Source organism: Salvelinus fontinalis, unplaced genomic scaffold (genome assembly GCF_029448725.1).
Source record: "Salvelinus fontinalis isolate EN_2023a unplaced genomic scaffold, ASM2944872v1 scaffold_1126, whole genome shotgun sequence".
Taxonomy (NCBI): Eukaryota; Metazoa; Chordata; class Actinopteri; order Salmoniformes; family Salmonidae; genus Salvelinus; species Salvelinus fontinalis.
In genome coordinates this window covers 1,185-13,500 of record NW_026601335.1, presented here as the reverse complement: position 1 = coordinate 13,500, position 12,316 = coordinate 1,185, and the positions used below count along the sequence as shown (strand labels likewise).

Below are 12,316 nucleotides of genomic sequence, written 5' to 3'. Positions count from 1 at the left end.
GATAAGGAGTGTAGAATTTTCAAAGAAAAATGGACCACGTCCTATTTATTTACAGAGATGCACGGAAAACCTTCGTGCTTGGTGTGTTTGCAACAAGTTTCGGTATTGAAGGAATATAATATTCGACGCCACTACGAGACTCATCACAGCGAAAAATATGACGGCTTGCAAGGACAACTGAGAAGAGATAAGATTAACGAATTGCTGGCGGGTCTGAGGAAACAGCAGTCAACTTTCATCCAGAGCCGAGAAGTCAGTGAAGCAGCGGTAAAAGCCAGCTACCTAATTGCTAGCGAAATAGCATTAGCATCGAAGCCGTATTCCGACGGTGACTTTGTTAAACGATGCATGATGAAGGCGGCTGAACTTGTATGTCCCGAGAAGCGACAAGCTTTTGCCAATATTAGCCTGACGAGGAATACTATAGCAGAGAGGATTTCGGAACTATCGGCAGATTTAGACAGTCAATTGAAACAGAGAGTCAAGTCATTTATTGCATTTTCCGTGGCAATTGACGAGAGCACTGACATCACAGACGTGGCCCAACTGGCCATATTTATTCGAGGAGTTGATGAGACATTGACTGTTACTGAAGAGTTTCTTGAGTTGGTGCCAATGATGGACGCCACAACAGCCGAGGACATTTTCGGCTCTGTCGTTGCTGCATTGGACAGAGTTGGAGTGGACTGGTCCCGCGCTGTCAGCCTGGCTACAGACGGCGCGCCATCCATGGTCGGAAAGAAAGCAGGTGTCGCGACAAAGTTCAAAGACAAAGTACAAGCCCTTAATGGAGGAGATCGTTTCTGGACATTTCACTGTATTTTGCACCAGGAGGCATTGTGTTGCAAGTCGCTGAAAATGGACCACGTCATGGAGGTGGTTGTTCGCACTGTAAATTTCATCCGGTCCAGAGGTCTGAACCATCGTCAGTTTGACAAACTTCTCAGCGACAGCAACATTACCCACAGCCTGCCATACCACACTGAAGTGAGATGGTTAAGCCGAGGCGCTGTGCTGAGGCATTTCTTTGATCTACGAGAGGAAATCGGACAGTTCATGGAGAAAAAAGGAAAACCGGTGTTGGAATTACAATCTCAGGAATGGCTACGGGACCTTGCATTCTTGGTTGATATTACTGAACACTTGAACAATCTGAACAAAATGTTGCAAGGCCGCAAAAAAGTTGTCACACAGTTTTCTGACAACATACATGCATTTAAGTTGAAGCTGACTTTGTGGGAGATGCAACTGGCAACCCTGCTCATTTCCCCTGTCTGAGAGATGTGTGTGTGACCAGACCTGATGCGGACATGAAACGGTACAAAGACAAAATTGCAGGACTACTGCGGGAGTTTGAGAAACATTCAGGTATTTGGTGAACTTGAGACCGAAAAACTGAAAATTCTCTCACCTTTCACAGTTAAAGCTTCTGATCTGCCGGTCGAAATTCAGCTAGAGATAATTGATTTGCAGTGTGATGCAGATTTGAAGGGCAAATTTGCCTCTGTAGGTCTGGACAGATTTTATCAGTATCTACTACCAGGGTACCCCAAATTAACAGCCCTGGCTGCTAAAATTTTGTGCATGTTTGGGACAACCTACCTTTGTGAACAAATTTTCTCAGTGATGAATATCAATAAAACAAAAATGCGTTCAAGGCTCACAAACAAGCACTTAAATGACATTCTGAAAGTGACAGCTAGTCAGGACATGACACCTGGTGTTGATGCACTTGTACAGGAACAAATACAAGTCCAGACTAGACTAACACCTTTAAAATGCTGCCTTAGATACTGTTTGCATTGAAAGAATACAGCTCTGTGAAGATGAATCCTTACTGTGGTGATTTAAAAAATGTGCACTTTAATGTTAGTCAGCAGCTTCAAAACAAAAGTTGTGTGATGGAATTCTACTGTTCATACAACTCCATAAATTTTCAGTATGTATTGTATGTGTATGTATGTTTCATGTATGAAGTTTACAGATTTACAGGACAGGCGAACACTTTCTTCATTACACATTTAAAATCACTCTCCTTAGTTTGTAAGGTGTACGCAGGGATTACATTTAGATTTTATATGCGTATGTGTAAGTGGTTTAAAAATTCCTTTCTTTAAAAGTCTCATTTAATCTTAAAGTGCATTACTATATTTTTCAGTACCAATTAAAGTTTTGTGCCTTTGTACAATCAGTGGGATCAGTTGCAATGCATATTTGTGAATGATAAAAGTAAATTGCACATTTGTCTAAGGAAATATGAGGTGTTTCATGAAATGTTTTGTAAAAGGATAGTTCATTAAATTTCAATATTTTCCTAATGTTCTTGTGCTTCTTTACACCAAAACAAAGGAAAGACATGATATTTTGGTTATTTATAGCAGAGTATGGTATAATTTTAATGGTCCGGCCCACTTGACATCTCCCTAGGCCGTATGTGGCCCACGATGCGAAATGAGTTTGACACCCCTGCTCTAAATGGTTCTTCAAATTCTAAATGATCCAGAATGGTCAGACTACAGGCGACCTGAATATTGATCAATTGACCGTGGTTCAACCCTTAGTTCCCGAATAGACAGTCGGTATCATATTTTCAAAATAAGTTCTTCATTTTAATTAGGAATTTCATGCAATGCGCCAGAGCAATGCTTCCGCTGTCGGAAAAATTGGTCACAAAATATATTCTACACCCATGGCATCAGATTCACACGTGGAGGACTTCTGTGAAGGGAGCAGCTCTACAAAGTAACCTACGCATTGACAGTTTAGGCCTACTTTTGTCATTTGCATCTTTGGGAGGTTTATCATTTACTGTTTAACTGACAGATATTAGCAAAAAGGGATTTGTGAAATCTGAAGACGTTACATTAAGAGACAAACGCCCACACCAGTACAAATCCACTTGAGCTGACAGACGACGGCCAGAGCTTTCTCAGGATTTTCCTCAACGATTTAAGCCAAGTATGATATAGTTGCAGCTGAAGTGACAAATCTGAACTGCTCATTTCGTGCACAGCCATGTGAATGTGGTGTCTTTTCCTATGATCTACAAAACATTGAAAAAACAGGCTGATAAACTGCTACCACCCCCACCAGGGTGACATTTGATTTAATAAACCGCTGCAAAGTTACTCCCGTGACAGCTGAGCCTTGTGCCAAATTTGGGGTTTTGCAACCATTTCATAAAAATTGTAAAATTGCGTGATTTGATAGCATTTGGCAAACCCAATCCCCCAAATAAATGGTTTTGACCATAAAGTTGCTTCACTCCACTGCTTGGTGTAACATGTATCCAGATACTGAAAAGGCACCCGCAAAATTAAAGTGTCATTTGCAGCGTGCATAATCATGGGCAAAGTCATTGTAGCCCATCTACCAAAGGTTGCAGTGTCCATTACAATGTAGGACAAATAAGTAATCTTTCAATAGGTTACCCAATTTAAATTCTTGAGAAGATGGCAAAGTAAAAAATTAGGCCAGCGGTGTCCATATGTGGCAAAGTGCTCACCCAAATCAATGCTTATGACAAACCCAGCTGTGTCGTAACATTTTTTTAAATATGAACATTAGCTAGCTAAATAAGGCTAGCAAGTTGCTGCTACACTTGACCGTGGTATTTGTTCATGTTTAGCAACTCTCAATTAGCGCATTCCTCTAGGACAGGAAATTCCATTGAAAGTGGCATCAACTTCTAGGGATCCTGTCAACTGATCCTATTCAGTTTCAAACATCAACTTCCATGCTGCACAGGCATGTGAACCATCCATTATGTTAAGCGCATAACTGTTTTAAACACAAGAGGTCACTTGTGCCTGAATTCAACAAGTATTCAGTCAGTGTTAAGAGCAGTTGTATGAAACCAATCGGAAATGCAAGCTAAGCTTGCCAGCCAAGCTTGCCAGCCGCTCACAAACTTTCCCCCCGCACATTTATTGCCTGCTGCCCACATTGCCTTCCTTACAAATAACTGGACATGCGTGCATTCCTATCAAAATGCCTTATTTTCTGTGTAACGTTTCTACTGTAGCATACCCTAAGTATAATGTACTTAGCGTTTTATGCCTGCATTCTGATTCTTGCCTAGATTGTAATGGACACGTGTGTAAACCACTTTTGAAGGTGGTACCGAATAAGAGCTAACGCCATACAATGCAGTCGGGTTATCACGTAAGCGTCTGTTTGACTCTTTAGCTCTGTTTAGCTTTCGTGCTACGTTTAAGCTAGGCTTGCATTTGGGGAGGTGAGAACAATTGGCTTTTTGATTTGTTAATTGTAAACTACTTGTCATGTGTACGCCGTAACAAGTACAAAGATTTGTCACACGCTGAAGTGGCCAAACTAAGTTAAGATCTCATGCAATGGAAGCAGTGAATGGAATTAGGGAGTTCTTGATTGACAAACATGGCTGCCATATTTTCCAAACTAGATTTACATGGCTCCCTTGTACCGCATCACTGGTGAGCACATTGTAAAACAAGTCTAGCTGTTGTTTAGACTAGATGATAGCATTAACATTCATATATTTTACAAGCAAAGGTGGAATAAAGTTGTGAAGACCTTTATTTCTCATCAGTACAAAACATCGTTTAGATGCTTTTCAGACAACGCGGTTTAGAGTCGTTTGTTTGCGTCATACGTTCTGTTTCAATGCTACGCTGCAGTGATAACAAGAATGTGATGGTACACGCCAGAATCTCCCATAAGTGTTCATTTGGGTGGAGATCTGGTGACAGACCGCATACTGCTCACATCGTTAAGCTCAAACCATTGTGACCACTCATTACCTATGGATGGGGGCATAGCCACGGTAGCCAAAGTAAATGGCCTGCCAAACATGATAGGTTGCTAAATACTCAGGAACCACACCTGTGGAATAACACTTGTTTAGGCCCAAAAACAACAAGTTACCCATTAATGATGAGATTCCACCGGGGTCGGGAGTCACGGTCCTCATTGGGGGTGGCCCAGCAGTGGTCAAGCACCAGCGCTATCTTGGGGTCAGAGGACCTGGTCAGCTCCACCTCAAAGTGCAGAGGCTGTCTCAGGTACCTCACCACTGGATACTCCTCCTCCTGGTGGAACGTGTTATACGAGGCGTCTGGAACACAGAACGAGACAACCGGTGGGCACAAAACAGCGAGGTACCATCTCAACTTGTCCATAAATAAACACACGTTTATCATATCCTGTTGTGCCCTGATGAACCCCCCCCACCAGAGGCTTCTAACAAATTCCCAAATCAGCTCCTCACCGTTACTCCATAGCCACACCTGTAGATCTCAGAACGCAAGAGTAATATATCATAAGGCTTACATTTTTGGGAATGGTTTTGTAAAGGACACCTTCCAAGATTCTATATTCCAGATCATCAGGAGTGATTAGAATTTAGAGGCCAAGTTGAAATTCTGAATTAGTGCACGCTTACCCTGAGCGAGTCTCATTCTGACCATTTGTAGACCAGTCCCAATCTCGGCAAAATGCTCGTTGTCACGCGGCCTGGTGAGGAAGGCCAATGTGCGAGTGATGTTGACCACATAGTAGCAGGAAACCTTTAACCTAAAAAGAGGGATGTAGGGGAAACCTCAAGCAGTGGAGTGGACACACTGGTAGTAGAGGCACATTTTCCCTGTATACAAAGTATTGAGCAATTGGTGAAGAATTTAAAAAATCTAACAGCTACAATTGTGATGCGTAATGCACTTACTGATATTCCTCCTCTGAAGACGTCGTGCCATTCAGCTTCACCTCAAGTTCATCTGGCAAGGAGATTTCGTTCTCATACAGCATGACATTGTTGATAAACTATGTAGTAGAGGGGAATTGACTTATTACAGCCTGCAGAAGCAAACAGTCCGTAAATACACAGTACCCATCACCTCAGGGTAATAGTCATTTTACCTTCCTGGTGGTGCCACAGGAGTTGACAGTGAAGTGGAAGTAGGCGAAGCGATCGTCGCTGTAGGTGGGACCACAGGCGGGGTCGCTCAGGGTCAGCTGACCGGGGTTCAGACTGGGAGCAGACTCCACCTTGACCGCCAGCGCAGTCATCGTTCCGTTAGAGAAACACTCTTGGGGGTGGGGGAGCAAAAGACAGGTTCTGTATTTGTTACACTTCATTGAGCACAGTAGAACCAATAGCATAGCACCAAAAGTGCAAACCATGCCCATCTGGCACTATTATTAGACTCAGTATTTGCAAGGAACCCAGGTTTGGTAACTGTAGTATCCTTAAAGGCTTCTTATAATTACGACTCATGAGACTTACGTAAGGTTTAGTATTTAATTTTAACATTATCTTATGCACCTGGCTTAAACTACCTGAAGCTTTCTTAATCATAGTTAAATAGGCAGACATAGGCAATAGCTACAGATAGTGGGAAGCAAACCCCCGTCTTGAGTCAATACTGCCATCTATTGGTAAACAAATATACCAGGTTACTACAGTAACCATGTCAAACGACTATTTATCGGAAGTAATTGTTTGAGAACCAACCAGTCAGCGTTTTGAGGAAGCTGCAAGCCAGGGAAAAGTGTTTGATGGTCATGTTGTTGTAAGGATTCAACAGAGCCACATCCAGCCTGCTCCTGACAGAGGACGGGTGAACCGACTGGGAACCAATGGGAGAGTTCATTAGTCCAATATTGTATGCATGTATACAGGGTAAGGAAAGCGAGGCTAGCTGCTGCAATTTAGGTTAACATGTTTTGGGAGAGCATCGTACCTCAAACACTGCGTCCGGCGAAGAGAAGGGCAACGTGATGGTGAAGTCTGCGTCGCCCTCTGTCAAATACTGTTGTGCAAGCTCATGGTTAAGCAGCCGCTTGCCAACCAAGACCACGAAAAAGGGATCTTGGTTCCTGTAGTCCACAGTGATGTGAAAGTTCTCCTGATCACAGTTGCCAGTGACTGAGGGTGGCACTACAAGGACAAACAGGGTTGTGTTCATTAAGCACAAAAAACAGGAAGGTACTACTTGAACTTGTCCAAGGAGAAAACCTTGTTCAGAATAAAAACACGATCCTGGCAAACCAGGAACAGGACACTGGGTCCAAATACTCTAAAGCTTAACATTTTCTTTGTAGAGAGACCGCATAGGAAAAACCTACAGTATGGCTAGTTGGGCTTTCACTGCAATCTTTAACCACGGGTAAAGCCATTCAACAGTAGTTTGGCGTAGTCCAGAGACATACCAATGTCCAGCAGTACAGCGTCCACAACGGCAGAGTGAGAGAAAGGAGCGTACTCTGGAAAGACGACCAGGCCGTAGATCAGCTGAAGAGTGAAGGTTGTGACACCTTGTTCCGCCCTTCTCTGTAGTGAAGTTAAAAGCATTGGTCAATTGATAGCATTATTGTTGTAACAGAACTCTATTCAATATCAAGTGACAACTAAGTACATATGGGGACTATTAAAACAAACTATATACTTAAAGTAATGTTGCACTCATTCCTCTAAATTCAGTACTATTGTCAAGTGACTGCATACAACTACCAAAATAATGGAAACACTTGAGTAAATGAGGGATACAAAGTACACTTGAGCCAATATTTATATTTTGTTGGTGGCCCACTTATTAGGGCATGTACAAATCACTGCGTGTGGCTTTGAATTTAACAGACACACACCTCCTTAAAGACCACCGGGTCTGAGAAGGGCACCTCCATCCTGAAGCTCTTCAAGGTGTTGTCCAGGGATCTCTGCTCCTGAACATTGAAGCCTCTGGCGTTGCACTCTGCAACAGTTAGCACCATGGTGGGAAAGGTGATGTTCAGCAGCTCCACATCAAGGTTGAAGGTTCCCAACTCAAGCACAAACACTGCATGCTCAGGAACTGTGTCTAAGGACGTGTCTGTTCATTGGCAAACCAAGGAAAACATTTTGAAATGCGCTACAATTGAAGTCGAAAATGGACATTTGTTATTGCCTCCCCGTTTCAGTACATTTTCTTCTGTTTTGTGCCTAATGAACAACTCAGGCATCCCAAATTACCATAGGCACTATTTAACTAAACCAGACTCACAGTTGCGAACTTGTGGAGGCCTGGCCATCGGAGGTGTTGTGATAGGGAAGAGGACTTTGTAGCGTGTGTCCTCGTGTGCGACCTCCTCGATCCACAGCAACTCAAGCATGGGCTCAATGGTGTAAGTGACAAAGTACTGGTCATCCTGAATATGGCTCTGTAAAGGGAGACGAGTGATGCAGTCAGGCTGTAATACACAAGTGGAGTGCAAAAACAGCTAAATGTTCCTTACAAGCCAGAATGTTACTCTACCGGTTCTGTGTGTTTTGTCCTTCAGCCGCTCGTAATTTAAGACAATATCTGTTTACCCGACTTTAGAGAGCTGGTAGGCATATGGTTGTCAACTTACATTTCCAAAGCGACCGCCACACAAAGTAAACACAATATGTAAACAGTAGCCGAGTGTAACCGAACATTGCTTGCATTCAGTTGAGTGGCAAAGCTACCGGCTCCCTAAAAAGTCAGGTAAACAATACTTTAGTGTGGATATTTGGTCTCAAATTTCAAGCGGCTGAAGGACAAACAGTAGAGTATGTTTAAGTGTCATTTTTTGCAACATTCACACGATTTTCAAATCCAATGTGTCAGGCTGTATACACACACCCAACAATCCATTGTATATTAGCCTGATTAAGCAGACAATTGCTCACTAAGAAACATTTAACACAAGACAACATTTCCAGGAGTTATCCCATGAGATGGCAAAGGGTTACTGCAAAGCACTGTCAACTGCTGCAGTAAAAAGGGCTCTACAAATAAGATTTGATTTAGAAATTAAACAGGAACATGTCACTCATCCAACGCTGACCTTGAAATAGCCGCCAACCGCCCCCACCGGAATTTCAACAATAATATGAGCCTCTGTGACTAAAACCGAGTAGTTTCTGGCAGCCATTTCCTCAGTGTCCAGCCTCTTAGCGTCAATTCCCATGTACACCTCCAACATGGTGAAGGCATCAGAGGAGAAAAGTGGGTCTATGTGCTTGGGCATGTACCAGGTGATCACTTCTGGAGTAAAGGCCACTGCCCCTGCAGTGAAACAAGAAACCAAGTACACATCATAACAGAACATTTTGCAACTGAAAACAAATCAAAGTCTTGTCTGGAGCCAATTAAGAACTGGGTTCATAGGATCTTAATTTGCCAAGTTAGTCCATTATTTCACACTCAACCTGGTGTTGGACAAACAGCCGTGGCATCTACTCGAGTAACCAGCCACTTCTGCTCAAAGAAGGTTGAGGCTGAGAGCACCCGCATCGGAACCCCAGCTACCTGTTCAGGGGGCAACCACACCAGGGCCGTGTTCAGTAGGGCACACCGTATTAACAATATGTTGCAGAGTTCAGGTAGGGCCACCGTTTCCAAATTTTTGCTCTACTGAACATGACCCAGTTCATGGAAGAAGTGGAGAAAGTCAGCTTACATTCTGGAGGTATGTCTCCTCTGCATTATGAGGGCTTCTTAACACCAGCCGTGTGGGAGTGTTGGCTATTGCATAGCCCTTTCTTTGGACCTCATCCACACTCATGACCTTCTTGCTAGGACTAAAGACAACCGTTGTCATTTTGTATCCTGAAGCAACAGCCTGTCTCAGGAAATGGAAACAGGAATTAAACAAATTGTCAACAAATAGCGCCATCTTGTAGTGAAATTACAGAAACTGAAATATGGCTACCTCAGCTCCTCTCCGGAAGTTGCCGCTCCTTGCTTTCGGGCCTCCAGTGGGCTGTTCAGGGACGGTTTGGATGTCTGGAAGTGTCCTTCTGACAGACACCTAGAGAAGAAAGGCCATTATTCCCTATGCATTTTCTCCCTCCCATACAATACGAAATCAAGGGCCAGTTCTCAATCTGTCAACTCACCTCCTTAAATGAAGGAGTATTGAATTGAGAGAGTCAAGAACCTCTACGTTGTGTCACAGAAGCAGAAGAAATGAAACACTGGACAGTTGTAGCTCTAGACAGATCATTTATACAGGCAGTACAACAAGCTCGACCGTAAACATGTCCTTTGGGGCATGCTCTGCTCACTTGCCTCCATGTAGTTGCGGTCGCACAGAATCTCTCGGGAGGTCCTGGGGGTGTAGCTACAGGTTTTGCCCACTCTATACACAGGGTCTTCATTCATGTGGTTTCCTGGCAGCCTGAACTGCATGACCAAGCTGAACATCTGATCATCCTAAAATGAAGGGGGAAGGAAAAAAATAAAGCCTTTCATTATATAGCAGAAAACAAATAATTCAGTTGACGTTCATGCAAGTTATAGACTGTGGCAAAATTGCCCATATGAATGCAGCTGCCACACTACAGGAGAAGAGCTCAGTAGTACACATCACTGCAGTCTGTATCAGAAAGTTGGCTGGCCCTCTGAAAGCCCTCCATAAACTTCTGCTGTACCTTACGTTATCGTTAACTTAGAGGTAAGAGATAGCAGACCCAGGGGTGGTAAAACTGCTTAAATATTTCTGGCACCGTACTTCTAATAACCTCCATGCTCTAAAATTGTATAAATTAGCAACTCAGGCTTATTGAGGACCTTTTTACTGAAGAATGCATTTGTTTTCAATGATTAAATTGTCATCTAATGATGCAAATATTGACTTGTATCTTTGTGTATACAGGGCTCATCTGTTAAAGAGCCTGGTCTCAGCATGACTCCATGTCAAAGGTTAAATAAAATGACGTTGCTACATTATGGGTTGCAAATGCAGTGACACTGAAAGGCAAACTGTCCATTTGAAGTTCAAGCAAACACTACAGTGTTTAGGGTTACCATGTTTTGGGAAAAGCAGTTTTGAAGAGAAGCAAAAAACATGGCATTCCCCATGGGGTCAAATTTAAAGCTGAATCCACACTGAGTAGCAAGGCCAGGCGTCAGGTTTATGATTTGTGTGTCATCTGGAAGGGATGGAGATTGTGTGAACACAATAGTTGACAAACAATATCAATCTATGATTTATGAAAGGAGAATCATAAGAGACAAACTCACTGAAGACAGCATCAACCTCTTTAAAAAGAGGAGCGACACTCAAACGAATAACGTTACCAAGGCATTCAGCGTTGAGGTCATCTGGAATGGGAAAGGTTAGTTAAAAACCAAAAGATATATATATAGTCAAACGCTTAGTGCTTGAACTTGCAGGGTGCAAAATGCATACTTATAGATGGTGTCTGTTGTGCTTGTATGCCCACAGCTGCCAACAATAGGCAAAACAACCTGTAAGGCATTTGACAAATTATTATGATTGATTAAAAGGAGGAAGAACACAACTCAAATGTTTGCATCGCATAAGACTCTAGGCCTGCAACTACTTACCCTGAGCTAAGGAAAGGAACCATTATAGAACAGAATTGTTCTGATAAAATACACAGCTACAGAATCTAATATTTTACCCAAGGTGTGCAGCCTACAGTCCAGGGGTATTCAACTTTTACCCTATGACAAAGGCTTCCCACACTCAGTCACCTGAACCCCAAAGGGCTGCACATTTTCTTTTTATTCCCCTAGCCCTACAAAGCTGATTCAAATAATCAACTAATCATCAAGCTTTGTTCATGTGAATCAGCTGTGTAGTGTTAGGACAAAAACCAAAATGCACACCAAGTTTGGGGCTTTTGTGGAGCGATGGGTAACTGTTGTCTATGTGTGCAAAGGGTCACTGGTTCGGGACAGAAGTAAAACTGTTACACGGGCACCATTTAATTTGTCATCGATCTCTAGACCAGATCCCCCCTACCTTTTCATTACGCAGACATAAGCACAGTTGACACCATCGAGGTGCGGATGTTTACTTTCGACACTAGTTATTTTTCTCCAGTTTCGTCCGACGAACAGACTGTCGTGGTAAAATAAAACGGGATATATTTTTAATGGAGTCCTAAGCATCACTCCAGTCAAAAGAATCTCTGCGAACGTTCGATTCCATTCATTTGCTATGGGCTCGCGCTAGTGTTCCCGCTTAGCCAACGTTCTTATTAGGCCGTTTTTCAGCCTTGGGTGAATTTTGACTCGTTCTATTGTCCGGCCTGTAGCTAGCCAGAGCGAATTTACGAAAGCACCCGCATGTCCATTGAGGAAGCACGACGACATGTAGCTAAACTAAGAATGACGAGAATAATCAAGTCAATAAACGTTGGCTAGTTAGCCTATAGTTAATATACTGGCAAGTTTGATGTACAACTACTAACGTTCGGTAGTTAGCTAACATACCGGTACATAGTGCTGTAATGATATGTGGTTCGTAAGGACAGCGTAGCTAACACATTGTCAGCCAACGTAATTTATTTGTAAAGTCATTA

The 12,316-nt window shown here is 42.9% G+C and overlaps 1 protein-coding gene across 1 annotated transcript in view; it reads right to left on the bottom strand.

The window, feature by feature from the left end:
* The window catches only part of LOC129848710 (uncharacterized), a 43,718-nt gene extending 31,996 nt beyond the window's left edge, over positions 1 to 11,722 (bottom strand). Inside the window, 18 exon segments of the mRNA XM_055915813.1 lie at positions 4,906 to 5,095; positions 5,423 to 5,553; positions 5,702 to 5,799; positions 5,896 to 6,065; positions 6,491 to 6,605; positions 6,720 to 6,916; positions 7,189 to 7,309; positions 7,624 to 7,847; positions 8,019 to 8,175; positions 8,827 to 9,047; positions 9,191 to 9,290; positions 9,442 to 9,603; positions 9,694 to 9,792; positions 10,053 to 10,196; positions 10,791 to 10,915; positions 11,007 to 11,087; positions 11,176 to 11,234; positions 11,334 to 11,722. Coding sequence (XP_055771788.1) covers positions 4,906 to 5,095; positions 5,423 to 5,553; positions 5,702 to 5,799; positions 5,896 to 6,065; positions 6,491 to 6,605; positions 6,720 to 6,916; positions 7,189 to 7,309; positions 7,624 to 7,847; positions 8,019 to 8,175; positions 8,827 to 9,047; positions 9,191 to 9,290; positions 9,442 to 9,603; positions 9,694 to 9,792; positions 10,053 to 10,196; positions 10,791 to 10,915; positions 11,007 to 11,087; positions 11,176 to 11,234; positions 11,334 to 11,356 — 2,417 coding nt within the window. The 5' untranslated portion in view covers positions 11,357 to 11,722.
* Between the last annotated feature and the right edge of the window lie 594 nt (positions 11,723 to 12,316).